Below are 19,540 nucleotides of genomic sequence, written 5' to 3' on the forward strand. Positions count from 1 at the left end.
ATTATCACCCATGTACTCACGCTCCAATTATGCAAAATCTCTCCGAAAATGGTCTTATGAAACAGAGTTTTAGGCTTTGAAGCGGAGCATTTTACTTCAGGAACAAATGAAGTAAATCGGGATAAAAGTAAGCTTATAATGTCTATAAATATATTTCAATAAATTTTTAAAAGACATTCCATTTAATTTCCTCCCCAATTCCTCTTTAGTGGGCCAAGTGGCCCACTTTGAGAAACACTGATCTGGACTGATGTGAAAAACATCATTCTTCCACTCGTTTGCCCAGCCATTCATGCAATAAAAAGTAAGCCATAAATCTGGTCCAACAAATCCTGCACATGTTCTGGTATCCCTTATTCTTTGTGTTGTGACAGGTATGTTCCGATGAGCATTAGCAATCAACACATTTCAATACTTTCCAACTTGTGATATTGTCACTTGCAATATCGCTATTGGAACATTTCTTGGGCACAATTTTTCAACCTCGCAAGCTTGTTATCAGCGACCACACTGGTCACTGGATAATTTGCGGGTACCAAAAATATATGTTGTTAATGTGTACATACAAGTGGAAGTTGAAGTTATTAAACCTAATTATGCACCAAGGTATATTATATATTATACTTACACAGATACATTTCAAGGCCAGTCCTTATACTACTTGACATATTGTTTCAGAAATGCTGATTTGGTAATTAACAATGGTGAAGATAGCATTGGAAATAAATGCATTTCTAGAAAATGTGTCATCGTTGCAGGCTGTTGGCGAGGAATTTCGTTGGTATTTGAAGTTAAAATGTTCTAGCTGTGGTGAAGTATCTTCGTCTTGGCAATATGTTTCACTTTCTGAAAGCACGGAAACGAAAGGAGGTCGTGGTTCAGCAAGTATGGTGCAGAAGTGTAAAATGTGTGGGCGAGAGAACCACCTTGATATTTTAAATGAACATGTGAAATCGTACACTGTGGATACTAGTGGTCAATATGCACCGGTGGTGGCTTTTGAATGTCGTGGACTAGAGCCTAAAGAGTTTGATATACGTAGTGGCTGGGTTGTGACATCTTGTTTTAACACTTTGTTTGAAGATGTTGATTTATCTGAGAAAGAATGGTATGACTATGATGAAAAAGGAAATCAGTCAGTCAGCATTACTGAATTAACTTATAAATTTGTAAAATTAAAGAAGTAAATGTGCCATTTGCAACTTTACATACGTGCAATCAATCTCAAAGAATGTTCGTGTCATTTCATCATCATACATGCTAGTACCATATGCTACTATATATAATAATTTCGGCCCTTACCATCCGCCAATGGTATATATCTTGGCAATGCAATACTTGCAAAAATGTATATTGATTGTGTTATTTCTTAAGTTAACTGTGGCAAAATCAGGGTTACTTTTCATAATCTGCTAATTTCTATTATATAACGTCATTCAAATGGTGCCATGCTGAATATTTGTCTAAACTAGGGCTGCACAAAAAGTTTTTTCACCCTGAACCAGTCTTGCAATCAGGGTTGATGACTTAATGTAATTAAATCTAATTGTGTGAAACGATTGGTGGTTATTTCAATCAGGTTTCTAAGTTTGAATTGCCAAAAAGCAAGAAAACAAATAGTATATATAGCCAATTTGACAAATCAAGGGTTTCAATGAGAAACTTTAGGATAAACAATTTGAACGTAACTGTTTGTGGCCCACAAAGGCAGTTACCATGATAAGTTTTAAGCCCAAGGTTTTCAGTGTAGTCCAAACACTGAAAACCTTGGGCAACCCTAATCTAAACTGTTAATCTGGTAGCTTGCTTTTCAGCAAATGTAGTTTTAATTACTATAACACCTTTGTCGTTTAAAAACATATTGTATCCTTTGTTTGTTAAAAATGTTGTGTTGTTCACTTTATACGCTCTGCTACCCACTTTGGCATTGCTATAAGTTGTTGTGAAAATTCTAAGCCGTTAGTTGGTCTTTGATTAAATTTTATTTGTTCAGTGCGACTTCATAAAATTTAACCTAAATGTTAAGATATTAAAAACGTTAACAAAAGTTGTGAATTTTGTTGTAATTTTATTCATTATCAATTGCTGATCAAAGACTCGATTCTCAGTTTTTTATGCATTAACTATTTTTCTTACTGACAAGTGCATTATACATAGTTTACGTAGTTTATCAAAGAAGTTTTTTTTTAATTTTCGCTTTGGCCACTGCCAGCATGACTGCCGAGGAGATAAGCAAAGCTTTTGTGCAGCATTATTACACAACAATGGCATCAAACAGAGAAGGTCTAATGGGCCTCTATGTAAGTTTTTACTGTGACACACAAAGCTTTACTATGGTATAATTGTAGTCTATAATACTTAGTCATATTTTAGGGAGATGAATCTGTACTTACACTGGAAACTTCAGAATGTCGAGGAAGAAACCAAATAATGGAAAAAATTTTAGTGAGTCAAGAACCTGCTTTTTAGTTTTAAGATGTATATGTTACATATATATATATATATTAATATATACATATACATACTATAGCATGTGCATGATGATCCCTGTTTAAAAGTGAGCTTTGGTTGCTTTCCGTATACTTATAGACATTTGAAACAAAGTCTGTGTGTATTTTTTGTGTAAAGCGGTGGTTGTAGTTTGTTAACCTTGCATTCATTTGTTTGTGCCATAAACCAGCGGTTATCGATTGGGTGTATTGTACGTGCAAGAGTGTACACTATACAGTACCAGATTTTTGTTGGTAGATATTTGTTTGTTCGTAGATGCACCATACTTAAGCCCGTTTTTTTGTGTTTTTTATATTAACTTTGTACAGGTTTCGATGCAGATTGTTTTATTTACTGTATTACGGGATTAAGTAGGTTATAATGTTCAAGCAGAACCAAGGTCATGACCTTGGTTTGTTTATTGACAAAAAGTGGTCAAGATCCTAACTTTGACCCAATGTATAAAAGCCTTGTGTTTCGTTTATATTTTGAAGGGATGGCTAAATTTATGATTCTTTTATTCTTACATAAACCCTTTAACCATGCTTATACATGAACTACTAAATACAGCAGGTAGGAGACCATAAAGAGTCAAACACCAAACAACAGTTTTACATAAACCAACACACAACTGGTCAAAAAGAAATGGTGAGCTGCAAACACTTTAGCAAATAATGTACAGAATATATTAAGCAAGCTGGTTACCAATTACACATTCGAATGAAGTTAAAAAAAATATGCCTTTTTCATCTTTTTGTGCTCCCAGAAACCTTGAAGAAACAGGTTTGGGTGGTTTTATTTTACAAAAGATATTCGTGCGTGGTTCTAATAATTGTGCTGCACTGTGTGCATTAATAAATCGTGCTTGTTTGGCGAAATGAATTTATTTTCTCCTTTTGATTCCATATGATTTAAGTTAACTACTGCTACACTTTGATTTCTTTCACTTTGGTTTACCTTTGCTACTAGCCATTGCTGCTCATTCACAGCTGCTACTTAGTCATCATGCTGAACATCAGTCATCATGAGCTTAAAATCTTTGCTCCACAACTTCACTCAACGCTGGCGGTCTTCCAACCTTCTTTGTGTGCTTGTATTTCTGAACACTCCTTCGAATGCTACAATGTTTAGCTGCTGTTCTTTGAGACAATTTCTTATTCATAATTTTATGCAAGGGAGTCCTCAGTAAAAATTTTATATGTTCTTATTGGCCCGCCCACGATAACTTTCTATTTGAGATCCAAATTTCTCACTTCTACTCTACCAGTGTATGATACTACTTACCATGGTAACAAAATCTGAAATAGCTAGCCTCTAATTAGTATAAGATACACAGTGCACTTCACAAAAAGCAGGTGTAATGTGTAATTTGGAGCCTTAATCAAATAAAATTGGGCTTATGAGCGTTCACATCACAGGATAGAAAACAGCTAATTTTGTCACAGATTTATATGGATGAAAGGGTGAAACTTATCGTCGCAGTCCATAACTGGAAAAAAATTATGGGTTAAAAAGAAAATGCATAATCTAAGAGAGAATCTTTTATAGCAACGTTTGGAATCATCCTGAAATGATCATAAAACGCAACTGGTCATACTCATATTATTATTCACGATTGTGTTAAGTAGACTCTACTGTAGTTCTGTTGTGGTCAGTGGTAGCCTAAGGGATAGTTAATGCCTAGTCAACTCATTCAGTCTTTTAGAGATTTTTCCATACTTTTCGTATAAATGTTTTGTGATGGTACAAGCATGAAATCATGTGACGTGTAGTCAATTGGCCATTTTCTGATGCCAGAAAAAATCATCATACCTATCGTCGCATTGAAGCTAAACTATTATCTGAAACATTGAAACTTTATATCCATCTTTTTCGTAAATGTTTATTACTAAACAACCTTAAGTCCTGGACATAACACTCAGCAGATTTTTATTATTTCTTGAAGTCAAACAACCTTATGTCCATAACTAATTGCAGGCTTTAAGCAAAATTTTTTTATAAATACCTGAGTTTTCAGGCAAAGAAGGAATTGTTAAAGCTTTCTGACTCTTAATAAGTTATGTAAACGTTATATGGAAATGATTACAAATTAAAAATTAGCCTACCATCTGTAATTGTTTTGTATTCATAAAAACAATTAGCCGATCATCACAAGACACTTTAAAACTTCAGCTAAAGTTCAATAAAAATTTGACATTGCTTTTTTAAGTAAAAAAAGAACAAAGAATGTACTTAAAACTAAACACCCCTATGTTCAAAACATGGGTGAAAAAAGATATATTCACTCCTATAACAGGGTTAAACTCATGCATGCGCTAAAACTGTTTAGCTACATGTGTCTGAAAGATCTTTCAGGAAAGATTAAAAGTTTTGGAAACTCAACGTTTTGCAGATATCTTCATTGAAAAACTTTTAAAGCTGTTATTCTCGAAACTTTTTTTTTGGACTTAGGGCACTTTGATATCAATGAGATATATAAAAAGGACAAAAAAAGTTGCTTTAGATGTAGACCATCACACAAGAATGTGTATATACCAAAACATCATTAGGTTTCAAGGCTCCATAATATCTTTAACTTGGAAAACTTTGGGATATAGGACAATCTTGTTGTTTAAAGACCACCATAGTCTGAGAAATATGGATTGATTTCTAGCTTCCTTATGTTCAACGTAAATATATGGTTTTAGGCTCTTACATATCAGAAAATTCAACATGACATCACCTCTGTAGATCATCAGATGATATCGTCTGATAGTGTTCTAGTAGTTGTCACTGGTCGGTTGAAGGTATGTGTAAAAGTCTTGTTTCTATTTTTGATTATATCTACTGTATATTATTACAAATAAAACCTCATTTTAACGACATAAATTACCAAAGTGTTGGTTACAAAGGTACATCTCATTGTCAAATATTGATTGTTACATGGCTTTGGTGACTCGCTTCCGCACATAGGCGCTGACGTATGGGGTGGCCACCGCAAGACCGTTGCTACAAGATCGCTGCAACAGGGTGGCGGCCACCCCGTTGCTCACATGAGTAAAATATTTCGTTGATACATCTGAACTCTGAAGAAATACAATTTTAACCTACGGCGTAAGTCTTGTTGATACAGTGGTTTTTGCCACAAGGCAACGTAAACTGTAGGCTAGAGCGTCGGCCAAGGCGTTGCACCAATTCAGGCAAGATACGATTGTTTTGTCACAAACACGAATTTGGGTAGAATCGGGGAAAACTGCTTTCACTAGGAGATTACACAGCAGCTAACGATACAAGCAGGTTATTTTATTTAGGCCTGGTCATGTGATTTTTGGCAGGCGAGTAGTGAATCGCGCTTCCCGTTGGTGTCAGACAGGAGATATTGAAAGTTTATACTGTTACAGTACTTGTAACCACTTCGCACCTTATACTATTGTGTTTTGCTACTGGTTTTTCTATTCACGCCAAGCATCCCATTTAGAAATTCGATTGAGATACAATCTTATTCTTCACACTACGAAGTAAATAACATCAGTGACTCTGTGACTGTCACATACAAAAAAGAAAACCAAAGCGATTTACAATTGTTTTTTAAAGAAAAAGTTTTTAAAAACTTCTGCTATGTTTCAAGCCGCAATACACGCGAAACCGGGTATGACGTCACATGCGAGCTTGACCTTGAGTAACCCAAATCCTACTCGTACGGTAACAAAATTAGAGATGCACCGAAATTTCGGAAGACCGAATCCGGGTAAAAGTATCCAAATTCGATTTTCAGTTCGGTTCGAAATCTGAATAGTTAAGATACGTATCAAAACCTGCTGGAAAATTCTTTAATTGACGTAAAACTGTAAAACAGCGGATATGACTGTTTTTGCACGTTACAGGAAATCTAAATATGTCATGTACCTTTTTGTTGCAAGGTAAAACTAAGTAGTCTATTCGTTAGTTCAACTTTCGTATTTCCTTAATTATATAAGCCGCCATTTATAGGCACTGTTTTGTTTACGATACCTATACCTGCATTACTAGATTGCATGATTCGGCCGAAATCATTCTGTTTCTGACCGAATCTTTTACAATCTGCCATACACTGTCGCATAATTTCTTTTTAAGGTATACTTACATTTTTAGGTTTGGCACCGTTGTGAATACCGATGAAAGTCATTGTGACCACATTGTTTAAGTAATGTCTTTTAGGAAAAGATTAAGATACCATATGATGGTTTACTTAATGCGACTTTAAAGTGTCTTGCTCGGTTAAGTTTTCGACCTCGTATAAAACGATTGTTTTAAATTTAACAATGCCACGGCGAGAATACGGTTAAATATTTCAGTTGAACGTTTCAATTGCTCATATCGTTGAGAATTCAAAAAAAAGACAGACACAACGCAATGCATAAAGGTAATGAAAAGGCGAACACGCTTGAGAATAAAACGTGTTGTTTCTTATGGCACTCAGACGTTATGTTCGATTGTTTACAACCGTTATAGAAATTATAAGGCGACAACACTGCGCAGCATAAGAAATTGCCACGTCACTAAAAGCGAAGTAAGTATATGCGCTGCTAAAAAGTCGCATTTTACCTCATGTTTATCTGGTTCAGAAATGTAAGTGGGACCGGGGTTTTCGGGTCCGGTTCGGGCATGAATTAGAAAAAAATTCGTGCCCGAATTTATACTCACTCTGCCAAGTTTGCATCGTAATTTCACTTTCTTTACAAGAATGTAGTGCTAAAAATCTCCTGCAAAAAGCAAACTGCTACTTAGTGGCTGCCAGTCTAAGAATAACATCAAAAGTTGATTTTGATTCATTCAGTGAATTTAACTTTCAGGTCTTATACGGCCTTCAAATAAAATTTTCGGTTAAACAATATAAGGTCCGTTGACAACTCTGATCTGGTGATTTATCGTACTGTACTACCTGTGCTTACGCAATTTACTTGACCTGCAATTTTGGCACACTGTCCACAACTGATTTACAGGTGGGTGGATACAGTGCAAAGTTCAATTCTTTCTCAGGTCTACAACGCTTTCCCGTATAACACTTTTCATAATGGACACTTCCGCGCTTGACACTATCTCAAAATTGTAATAACCAACCAAAAACATAATGCTACCGCCGAATGTATACAATACATTTGAAATAAAATGAAAGACAAGAAAATCCCTGATAACAAAATTCCTTTTTGATTGTAACCTCCCCCTCCTAATACTTCGCTTTTTAGTTGCTGGGTAGCTTGCAGATTTGTTTCAAGTCGTTACGGTATTTTAAAGTTTCATAATTTAATATAGTCGGATTAGAACTCTGTTTAAACGAGATTGAAGTTGGCCACGCTAATGTTTTTCGGGATTGTGTAACCCGGGAAAGTGGCTGGTCCCTTATTTTCCGACCGCAGCTTTGCCCAACGTTGTCAGCCCTAATGCCAAACACCTGCCATTTAAAACTGTCGTCTAGGTAATGCCGAAGAAAAATTTGTAAAATTAGACACCTCTTAAGCGTTTTGTTTTGCAATTTGCATGCATTTACTAACATACAGGAAACTTTTTAGCAGCGCAAACAAACTTCAACGCGCAAAAGTTAGATGACGTTTAAGTACCTGAAAACGTGGTCTGTGAAAAACGTTGAAGTGGTTAATACGCCAGGTATACCTAAAAATACTTAACCACAAAGACCTTCGAAAGATCTCATAATCGACAAAATAAGCTACAAATTGAAAACTAAATAAAGATGTGCTCATTGATCATAAAGTTTTTTTAATTTTCGCCTATCAACATTTGCAAGGTGTAGAAAAATGCACGCCTCATGTGGCCATGTGTGAAAAAAGGGGCAATTACATGTATAACTTTGTGAAACACATTTAACAGAAAGCAAGCGTAAAATCACGCGTTAACTCGGCTCGATTGTTATTTGTGTTAATGGCATGTACTCACATAGCTAGATAGGTTGCCATGCCATCGCCGCCCTATACAGCAATATAAGCCAGTGGTTATGTTCCCGCGTATTGGAAGCCTTCACAGTAGTCAATATTAGTTCATATTGTAGTGATAAACGTTTTCTGTGTAGTCAAAATACAGTTTTTTACTGTAAAGATTGAAACAGCTTCCTACAAAAAGTATTTCCGGTTGCTAAGAGTAACCTTGCTTTTTTTACAGACAGATGATGACCCTCCAAACAGCTTTACCCAAACTTTTGTCTTACGCCAAGGTTCAGGAAGCATATTTATTGCAAACGAGGTTTTCAGGGTTATTTTGCACAACAACTAACAAATTCTTTATGGAGAAATCATCTTCTGCCAGCAGTCGTGAAATATTTGACTATAAGCATGAGCTTTGGCATATTTCCTATCCTAATCCATTTATGTGCACATCACTTTAACGCCTGCCAGAACTACTTGAGCAAAACAATTGAGCAGGTGAAAACGTGGTGGATGTGCTTCAATTGAAGTTTTTCCAATATCCTTGGCTGCTGATACTGTAATTTTAAAATGGTACAAACGTGCGAACTAAGTGTCGTCACGTTTATGTACTTTCTAAACATTGGTATACTAAATTTACATATGTAATGAAGAACGTTGTTTTTACAAGGTTGTATTCAATTTTTTGCTTATGTTATGTAACAGCAAAGCTCACCGTGTTATCATGTGCATCATATGATTTGCAATCGATATTTCAACAAGACCAACGTTATCTGTGAAAGCTTTATAAACTCGAGCGTAGCTTCCAGAAGCAAAACAAATATTTATTACCCTTGTGATTATTGCAATGTGTAGTTGATCACCCAACATCAGTTGATAGTGAGGTTGGCTGTAGGATGACCAGGTTCTGAAAAGGCAAGCTTGTACATATGCGCATATTACCTTGCACTTGTATTTAGGACTTGAATATTTTGTATTTGTTAGTTCTTGGTCGAAACTTAGAAATAGTCATAAAAAATCTTAATAATGTACCAGAATTTCTAAACATACTTATATCAACAGCATAACAGACATTTGTTCAAACCACGTTTGGCGGAAGTACAAGTGATAACTTGGTATTTAATTGACCGCTTTTTATCCATCTAATAACAAACGATGTATATTTTATGTAACTGACGTTTATTGTCCCTGAAAACGTGCAATTAGGCTACAGTAATTCTACAAAAACAAAACAGCCAAGTGACCAAAATATAACGAAATTGAATTTCGCGCGGGGCTAATGTCTTTGAGTAAGACTATCAGTGTATACTTTCTATAGCTTTTTTTCGACAACATTTCAAATATCTTAGCCTTGACATAATATTTCCACATTCATTGTTTTCCACTGATTCATTACGTTGCAAGCAATGCACACGTCTGTTTAATTAGCATAAATTGACTGAAATACTTAATACAGGTGATACGAATATACACGGGCTTTAAGTATATAGAGAGTGAAGTAAACAAACTAAACATACAGAAGAAATAAACGGCATGCTGCTGGTATGTTAGCTTAACTTGTACATTTTAACGCTGTTGTAAGATAACTGTGAAAATTTCGTTGGTTACAAACAGTGAATTACCCCTCTGGCATAACACGAAGGTTTGTGAATACCTGTTTGAATCTTCATTCACCTGTAAATAAGTTCCAGATAAGATTTCTAGTTCTAGAAAAATATCGGTGGCTTATAAGGCCGGTGGAAGCGATTATAAAAGTAAAATATTACACAAAACTACTAAAAATGCCTTCAACGAAGGACCGGGTGACGACCTCTATTTGGTTGAGAATTGATTATAACCTGATACTGTTTGCTGTACGTATAGTTAAGATACAAACTGTCATTTGCAAACAAAAATAATGAGTTTAAAGAATCTAGACAAGCCACACAAGCTTGGATTAATTTAAAATACAATTCCCAGTCTAGAGAAATGCAGGTTTACTTTTTTAGACGGATTGAAAAGTAATTTAAAACAAATATTCAAAAAGATTTAAAGAACATGAAAATACAATAATTATAAGTTGAACAATAACGTATAGTTCACCAAACTCTTTTGGGAAATGTCACTCATGATGGGATACTTTTAGGAAAAACTGCTCTCACTCAAAATGATATGCTTTGCCGTATTTTTAATCGGATGATATTAGGTATGACATTGCTTGAAATTGAACAGATGAGTTTCAAAGACGTTTCTTGTTATTTTTTGAGCGATTATCAAATGAAAATAACTATTTTTTCTATCTTGGATAACCAAGATGGGACAATACATATATGTCTTTAACAGTAAAAACTTATTTAAGCCATAGCCTAATCTTAGAAAGCTTGCCGTTGAAATAAAATTGTTTTACTTTAAAACAAAATTTGAATTGATTTTTGCAACGCTTAAAAAGTGAGGGGAAAATCCAAAAACAACTTGATCATATATGAAAGAACACTATTCACTGAATATTCTGGAAAAATAATTTCGAAAAATAATTTTTGGTTAGGTAATTATAAGCAAAATTTACGTTAATTGTGACGTAGATGGAGGCTCTTGTGATGTCATACGTGATAACCGACAACATTAATCAATTTAGCAGTACTAACTGAATATCACGTATGTAGGCTATCAGTTACAGCTGTATAGATTGTTCTAATTGCAAATAGTTTGATAGGTGACAGCATATAGCCCAACTACGGCAACCAGTACGATAGCGGTTTGATGGATATAGTCTATGACATAGACTCTTATGTGGTCCAAAGGAAACTGTAACTTCACCGACATAAATGATTGGGTTACCTGATTCTTTATGTTAAAAACAATCCTAATTTATTCAATTACGATGCTTCACGTTGCTAATTTCTTCACATGATGGCTAATTGGACATAGGCTAAACTCTTATGACTAACACTTCTGACTTCAGTTGACTATCGCGCAAGAAAAGCAGCATCATGTTGTCAAGTAACTTATGATAAGCCGTATGTGTTAGAATTCGCTTCTTTCAACGCCTTCCTAAATATTTTGCTTGGCCGAAAGGGTGATAATAACGTGTTGGTAAATTACATACGCGTTCACAAATTGCTTTCACGCTGAATTATCGTGTAAAAATAGCTCTGTTGGCCAAACAGGTCACTATTGGCTCACCTATACAAGCTTGTAAATTGCTATCGTATTGACAATTTGGAAACGTGTGCTTTTGTCAACGTGTACACGAATTACGAAGTCATCACAATTACGCGTTCACAATTTTGCTATAATAATGACCCGTTCGGCCAACAGAGCTATGTTTTTTTACACGATAGTTTAGCGTGCATGGAACTTATGAACACGTGGTTATGAACCTTTCGGCCAGGCAAAATATGATACTTACGCGTTCATAAACTGTGATCGCGTTCGCAATTTACGAACGCGTTCAAAGAAGCGAAATCTGACACAGACGGCTGACCATAGCAACTTGACTAATCTGTTGCAGGTAACTACCTAACCACGAATCATTATTGAAAAATATCTTACCAAAATATTCCATTAACAATGTTGTTTCGTATAATATCAACTTGTTTCTAGACTTGCCCCTCGCTTTAACTGTCAAACGAACAAATTGAATGATTGATTGATTGATTGACCAAACAAACAACAAAAGACGATTTTGTAAAAATCTGAGCGGCCATTTCTTTCCAGCGTTTATGGTTGTTAAGCACAAAAAGAAATTTTTTTCCTCGGCAAATTATGGCGGGCAAGCTTTTTTAAATTTTACGGGGAGTATAAGCCACAACGTCATAGTGTCTTGTTTCCATTTCAGGTGTAGAACGCCTTCGAACTAATTTTGAGTATGTTTTTATTTGATAATACTTCCAAAGCGTTGCGTTGTCCTACTGTCCTTTTCAAATTGACTTTTAAATTTTGATAATCGCGTCATACTTTGTGGATAAACAAATTTTCCATGCAATATTTTCCTGAATAGAAGGAACGTCGTGTTTGTTTTACGTAAACCTACGTGTTTTGTATTTTTTTCGTTCGTATCATATTAGACTTTGATAAATTTGTATCACCTGGTACAAATGCATACAAACGTTTTGAACCAAACCAAACGTCACAAGAACATAGAAATCAGTCTCAACACCATGGAGGTTTAAATACACCACTAGTAGGCCTGTACCCCAAGTCGGGACAATGTGACCCATCTTAGAAAGCCATTACACTGTCAATCAACCGTTTTTGAATGACAAACAGCTAAGTCTGTCAAGTTTTAAGATATCACGTATTAACTAATTTCTTTGACTGTTAGCACCGGAAAGTCAATTGCAATGTCGAACTAAAACCTAGTTATGGAGCAGCAAAACCCTGGCAGAATTTAAAATTTTGGTTCTTTTTTCTTTCGCTTAGAATAGCTCAAAACTCAGATTAAGCTAGTTTTTTGTTCGTATGTCAAACGGAAGGTGGCAATTTAATGGACTTAAAACAAACAACAATTTTATGCCACCTTGTGATTAAAAGAAATTATCGAATTGTCCCTTCATGGGCAACTTTCAATTTTTCCCTATACCCATTCATTCATACCTAGACTTATAAATTTTATACACTCCTTCTTGGGATAGCTTTGGGATTAATAGCTAACAGCCATTTGCCCGCGAAGCATGAGCAAAACAATATTTTTCCAGTGCTAACTGGTAGAAACAAAAACTTTACTTACAAACCTTCATAGCCCCAAATACGTTCACAAGAAAACCAGCTCCGGGTATGTAATGGCAAACCACTTTATTCCTAACAAATCTGATGTTCATAGAAATAAATTTCTGGGAAAATAAAATATTAGAGTTACGAGAACAAATCAGAATTCATTGGGCTCTAAGGCATTAATTTCAGTAAATGCGAATCACAAGTAAGCGGCTAGGGTTATTGTAAATAAGATTACGTTTTACAAAAATTATAATAACTCAGATTAATACTTGAATATTTTTCCAAATTTGTGCCTTTCCTTGACATTCGTCGTCTTCCCATGTTAATCTTGAATCCTCAAGCTAAAATGAACATACAGTGCATTAAATGGCCGTTCAATAAAAGATTACAAAATTCTTTTTGTTTTGCAGCAGCTAGGATTCGAGTATGCATGAAACTTGCGCGTTCAACGCATTCTTTTTACTTTAAAGAAATTAAAATTTACAATATATTCTTATGCTGAACTGTTCTATATGTGTCTAAGAGTGGTTAGTTTCCGAAACATTTTAGCCAATGTCGTAATTATAGTTTTCGATGGACGCGAGACAAGCCGTAATCTATTTTTGTGCATATAAGGTGATTGTGATGTGATCTACCTTATACTGTACCTTTAGTGGTCAAAGTAGTCTAGTGATCTTTATGTAATGAATGTAGTGAATTTTAACGTAATTGTATTTGTGTAAAATATGTAGTGTCTTGGTGGTGGGCTTCGGGCACACTGATTGCACGTAGAGCGTGGAGCGCACCTTATTACTTTTGTGGTTTTGTGCGTTATTTCAATCTTAAATTGGTAGGTCTGTCTGGCTGCAGTAGACCCAACTTTTTTCTTTTGAAGTTAGAAATATTTTATTATATGTTTATTATTTAATCTTTTATTATAGGTTATCTCCGTTATAAGTTTGTTTAAGCTTGATTAGCATTGATTAACATTGTAGAGTATTGTGTTATGATACACTTCACATAACTTAAGCTACTATAACTTCACCTTGGGTCTAGTCTATCGTAGCTTATAATTCAACTAGGCCTAACACTAAATCTAACTCTTTGCGTATCTTTTTTAAATCTACAGTTAACCTTCTTTTCCCTCAAACATTTCGAAGGGTTGATAACTTGATATAAGCTACTACATATGTATGTCTAATATAAGTACAGTATAGGTCCTACACTATATTTATATAATATATAGGCCTACATTGGTCCAAAAAATGGTTAGTCGAAGTTGTGTGAACATAAAAATAAAGTATTTAACAAGAATGTTTACACAATAAAGTGAGTAGACAGAACGTTTTCTTTGAACGCGTTGAGAAGCAACAACTTACGTAAAAACTGAGCAGCTGTTGTGCATTCTTTGCTTCCATTGCGGTGTAATATTGATTCACAAACTCTAGTCCTACGGTATTTGGATCCATGATAGACAAAATTAAAGTTTTTCAATTATTCTATCCAATAAAATGGAAATGTAAATCGCATGATAGCCTATATGCTTGAAAATATGTTTCATAAAATCAATAATTAATTTGTTATCATAGCAAGACTATTAGGCTAGAATTAATAATTTAAGCTCATTCGTAATTGCCTATTTTCATTCAATTTATACAAAAGTTGCTTCAAAATCATGCCCAATATTATTAAAAGGTAGACATGGCAAAATGTTGTACGTTATATTTCACTTTACAATTTTGAAATCATTTGGATTTTGGAAGATTAGTGGCCTATTAGGTTATTTACAAAAAGTCTTCGAAGTCAGCTAACTTGTTTACTTATTGCTGTTATTGCATAAAAATAACATTACATAGCGTACTGTAGTGCTAAAACAATTGTTACAGTAGTAAAAAAGTATGGTTATAATTGCCTAGACTAGAACAAGAATCGGGGAATAGTGGAGTTGAGCAACTATTTTGGATGGGCTGATTTTCAACTTCGGGTAGCGAGAAACGTTTTGAACTTATACAGCAGGATTACTGACGAACTCGAATACTACATTTCCCACAAATTTTTCGTCATTTTGTGATAATTGAGGGGTACCATTTATATGGGACCAAAAATTAGGTTGTTTGGAACCAAACTAAGATTTTCCTACGAAAAAGAAACAACATGGTGGAGCAATGTTCTGATCGATGTCAAATTGACTTGAGCCATAGCAAGTAGCTAGCTGTAAAAATATTTTTCATGCTAACACATCAACCACTTTAGCACAGCATGCCTATTCACGTGCTACAGTTACTTACACTGAACCCGACTGACTACGGTTACCTTTTCATTTCGTCAGAAAAGTTAGTTTTGAATCCTATGACCTGTAAGTTAAACCTATGCTGAATTTCATTGTCCAATTTTGATGGCTATTTTAAATGTTGCCGAATAAGTTGCAGGGGTTACATCTGCTGCCACGTCGTTACTTGCTGGCCGGAGCTCATGATCTTGACCAATTCTTGAATTATGCTATACTAAAGTCAAGCTGTACGTATAGGTTATATTAACCGTTATGTTTTATTTACTGTAAAACTAAATCCAGGAAAACGGAATTAAAAACGATAACTGATGCGTAATGCGTATACTTATAACTTCCGTTTTTGTCTCATGCAGCATTTACACCCTTTCTTTGTATGCTCGCAGCAGATATGTCATATTTCAAAATAATTCTCGATATCATATTGGATTGGCGTGTAAGCTTTTTCGCCTTTTCTATTTTTCGTGTTGAATACGCTTGCTTTCATAAGCTTATTTTACCTCCGTAAGCTTATTCAAGGGGCGCTTTACCGAAAAAAGACTCGAAACAGACAACATTAGATATGAAGCAAAAATCCATAGCGGGAATAAGTTATTTTGCTGTTACTGGTAGTAAATATGTTCGTGACATTCTACAGAATAAAAAAAAATCCAACGGCATTTTGTTGTGGTGGGGGTGCGCGGTAGCCTATCTTGGCTATCGAACTAAGGCTCCTTCTCTTTCGAGGTAAATTTTTGGTTAAACTCAATAGTAATACTGTATGATGCTTTGTCAGCAGGTTTTAAAAAATGACTTTTCGAATATACCTTCAATGGTAAATTGTAATAAATTATACTCCGGACTTTAATTCATTTATTTCTAAAGACTTGTCCCAACACACGACCAGTCAGTAGTATAGATTAAAATGCCTAACTGGTTTTTAAAAAGTTGGATATAGTGGTCAAATTGCGTAACCGACAAAGTAGACTGTCTAAAAATCTGTTTGGAATAGTTTCGTATTAACATTTTTTATCAACATTCTATAACACCAGCTACACATACCTCCAAATTTTGGTAATCTTCCAACCTCTTTTACCACACCTGCAAATGTTGGCCCAATGCCATTGCAAACATGCGGTCACAAACAGAGTGAGCAATGGCTTGAATAGTGGTCAGTACAGTTGAACAGTGCAGCTGTGTTCGATATAGGGCTGGGAATTTAGTTGATTTTCGTTAGCAGGATGACATTAGCCGTTAGCTGCCACAGTCGCTAAATGGAAATTAAACATTGTTAATTGCAGGTACTGTAAAACTATACTGTTTATTCTCAAGAAGCCTGATGAAATTGTTGTATTGGCAATGTATGTCATGCTAGACTACCAATTTTATTGGGGAAACAAATTATTCAAGCGTTAAAATGATTAATAGAGCAGCACATTTCCACGAGTCTATGGATTGCTAAAACTATTACTTCTAATTTTCTCCTACATGTACATTTTAGGATAATGACTTACCAAATGTTTAGTGTCTAAGAGCTTTTAGCTGCCATTGCGGCTAATAATTGAATAAATTTTTCAGCCCTATTTCAAAAGCGAATGCAGAATTTCATGATACAAAAGTGGTACTGGTTTTGCATGCTCTTAATTGGATCGATGTTGCGGGAGATAAAAAATGGATTAACTGGCGTCAGGATTTGGTGTTATTAATTTATTAACTTTCCAACAAAGCGTCACTGAAACTGAAAATTATAATTATGACAATAACGGTAAGGGATAATGACGGTAATACGTAATAGTGACGCAGTGACGGTAATGGACAATGGTGTTACTGCATCCTGGATAATAATGTTTAACGTTTTCATTACAAAAACATGGGTTACACTTTGTCGTTTGGCTATAACATAGCAGGCGTAATGTTTAATTTGGATACACAAGAGTTGGTGAAAAATGTGCACTGCAATCAATACGATAACAAAAGATATATCGTAACTTTAATACATTAAAAAGGTGTGCAATGAAAATGATTTTGTTGTTCCTAATTAACATTTCATAATGTCGACGACGTGCTGGTATTAAGAGAACCCAGCAAAATACTTCACCTTAACGAAATGATGCCAAAACACAAGAGATGTTACGTTAAAAATAGATAATTGTCGTCAAAAGCGCGTTGGTTACGAAAAATCGAGACAGTTGCTACCAGCACGCGCCAATCAACAGGAAAAGGGACAAAATCGAAAAGGCTTAAAATGTGCTCAAAAATAATTAAGGTAATAATTGCTGGTAGCAACTAGCGCAGCCACTAAACACATAATAGGTATAGCTTATTCGTGAAATCTAACGCACATAGGCCAACATTTATTAGTAGCCTATTACCATACTGAAGGTGCTAACCATGACTCGGATTAAAATTCATTTAATGCATCTGATTCAAATCGATCAAAAATAGTGTTATTGTTGGTAGGGATATCGGCGATATTTAAGTCTTTGATTATGCAGTAGTGTAAAATAGGCGTCACCAAAGTTTTTTCACAAAGGGCCAGATAAGTATGAAAACTGACTATCTCGAGCCGAATTCCTGCTTTGTTCAATAGGCTACCCTACAATTAACTAATTTCTGGCACAGTCATTATACAAAAACCAACTAAAGTTGGAAGTTCTTATGCGAACGATATCGTTTCCTAATATTCCTCAAGTACATTTGCTTGAATTTGCTTAGTAGCTGAATTATTATCTCATTTCAATACTGTACAGCAAAGCGCCATGTGTGCAAGTAAAGATGACTTCACCTAACTAGCTGTTTGACACCAGTCCAGTTCAGTGTGAACATAATTTTTATAAAATCTATTTTTTTGAATTTAAGTTGTTCTTTTTTATCAACAAGTAATACAGCTTTGACCGTCAGACGTTCATGAACAAACGTTGTAATTGATGTTTCTATGGCGAGTGGCTACCATACCGACCACAAGTTTGATTAACCAAATGTGTATATCTATCATTGAAGGATAAAAACAGTTGCCAGAAATTCTTTAAAACGAGTGTTAATTTTTTTGCCATAAGTACCGGTTAAGGTGAACCATATTTGAGAAAGGATTTTTAGAAAAATAAATTAACTGTCCAAACGTATAGCGGAAAATATTACAATACCGCGGTTTTAAACCTAAGCATTGTGTTTCATGAATTTCTTCATTATTATCATTATCGTTGCATCTAACAGTAACATATTGTTTATGGGGTATGATAATAATTAATACCAGAACATATCGATAAATAACTTATATGAAGTTAAGTTTGCGGTGTTTCATTGCATACATGGCCGTAATTCAGTTACGCTACGACAGTAGCGTCTATGAAACTATGCGTCTATGTACTAGTCTATGAAACATTACACCAGTAGAAAGTATCATTTACAGTATGTTCGCAGGTTGCACTTGTAGCGTAGATGGAGTTATACGTAGTGGAAAATCAAGAAAGATTGAAATTAAAACTTAGGAAGAGGTCTAAAAGGGAGGGCGAATGTTTGCTATGGCAGGGTGCTAAATCGGGAAGAGGTTATGGAGCGATCCGTATCGGATGGCGGATATTAGGTGTGCATACAGTGGCGTACAAATTGTTTGTTGTTGGAAACCTCTACTTGGAAGAAAACCAACTTATGGACATAAGCCACATATGCCATAACAAGCTTTGTATATATCCACAGCATTTAAGTTACGAGCCCAGAAGAGTTAATATGGAGCGAGTATGTTGCAAAGAGGCTGGAATTTGCTTTGGTCACGGAGCGTATGAAGCCTGTGTAAGTGAATAAGTTATAAAAGTATATTCATGCATTTGTATAATGATGTGCATTCCAGTGTGTATTAATATACAGTCAGGCTTTATTAATTTTGGATTATGTTGTAGGCCTATTTTGCACGTTTTAGAAAACGGAATATCATATACTTCACATTTCGGAATATCGATAGCTACAGCAAATATTTCAGTTTGAGGATGAAATTTCTTATGTAGGTAGAGAAGATTTTTAAAATCTTTGCTTTCATTTTAGTTGCTATAATGTGGAAATGGAATATGTCCTGCAATGTGAGAGGAAAGTGAAGCAAGCAGGAAACGAACAAAGAACCAAAGCTGAATTAAAGAATTTAAGATCACTATAAAATTGATCAATTAAATTATTTATCAGTTATCAATACTTATCATAATCAATTACCAGTCATTCCAATTAT

The 19,540-nt window shown here is 34.9% G+C and overlaps 3 protein-coding genes across 3 annotated transcripts; 2 read left to right on the forward strand and 1 right to left on the reverse strand.

Annotated features, from left to right (window-relative positions):
* The first annotated feature begins 627 nt into the window (after positions 1-627).
* Positions 628-2,157, forward strand: LOC143451873 (CXXC motif containing zinc binding protein-like). The gene has a single exon (XM_076952632.1). It carries the CDS (start codon positions 702-704, stop codon positions 1,185-1,187), a length of 486 nt encoding a protein of 161 aa, XP_076808747.1. The 5' UTR covers positions 628-701; the 3' UTR covers positions 1,188-2,157.
* Positions 2,158-2,162: 5 nt separating this feature from the next.
* On the forward strand, positions 2,163-9,226 carry LOC143451874 (putative nuclear transport factor 2). Its single transcript, XM_076952633.1, has 4 exons — positions 2,163-2,300; positions 2,374-2,445; positions 5,178-5,276; positions 8,623-9,226. The coding sequence occupies exons 1-4, from the start codon at positions 2,214-2,216 to the stop codon at positions 8,731-8,733; spliced, it is 369 nt and encodes a 122-aa protein (XP_076808748.1). The 5' UTR covers positions 2,163-2,213; the 3' UTR covers positions 8,734-9,226.
* A 154-nt stretch (positions 9,227-9,380) lies between these two features.
* LOC143451875 (uncharacterized) lies at positions 9,381-14,599 on the reverse strand. The gene is made up of 4 exons (XM_076952634.1): positions 14,438-14,599; positions 13,349-13,420; positions 13,097-13,195; positions 9,381-10,058 (listed from the first exon to the last, which is right to left on the reverse strand). Exons 1-4 carry the CDS (start codon positions 14,525-14,527, stop codon positions 9,951-9,953), a joined length of 369 nt encoding a protein of 122 aa, XP_076808749.1. The 5' UTR covers positions 14,528-14,599; the 3' UTR covers positions 9,381-9,950.
* Between the last annotated feature and the right edge of the window lie 4,941 nt (positions 14,600-19,540).

The sequence above is a fragment of the Clavelina lepadiformis genome, chromosome 4, assembly GCF_947623445.1.
Source record: "Clavelina lepadiformis chromosome 4, kaClaLepa1.1, whole genome shotgun sequence".
Taxonomy (NCBI): Eukaryota; Metazoa; Chordata; class Ascidiacea; order Aplousobranchia; family Clavelinidae; genus Clavelina; species Clavelina lepadiformis.

Coding starts and splice junctions, on each gene's coding strand:
- LOC143451873 (XM_076952632.1), top strand. CDS start 702: ATGGTGAAGATAGCATTGGAAATAAATGCATTTCTAGAAAATGTGTCA.
- LOC143451874 (XM_076952633.1), top strand. CDS start 2,214: ATGACTGCCGAGGAGATAAGCAAAGCTTTTGTGCAGCATTATTACACA. Junction 2,301..2,373: donor AAGGTCTAATGGGCCTCTAT/GTAAGTTTTTAC, acceptor GTCATATTTTAG/GGAGATGAATCTGTACTTAC. Junction 5,277..8,622: donor TTGTCACTGGTCGGTTGAAG/GTATGTGTAAAA, acceptor CTTTTTTTACAG/ACAGATGATGACCCTCCAAA.
- LOC143451875 (XM_076952634.1), bottom strand. CDS start 14,527: ATGGATCCAAATACCGTAGGACTAGAGTTTGTGAATCAATATTACACC. Junction 13,421..14,437: donor AACAGCTGCTCAGTTTTTAC/GTAAGTTGTTGC, acceptor TGTTCATTTTAG/CTTGAGGATTCAAGATTAAC. Junction 10,059..13,096: donor ACGTATTTGGGGCTATGAAG/GTTTGTAAGTAA, acceptor ACTTATTTACAG/GTGAATGAAGATTCAAACAG.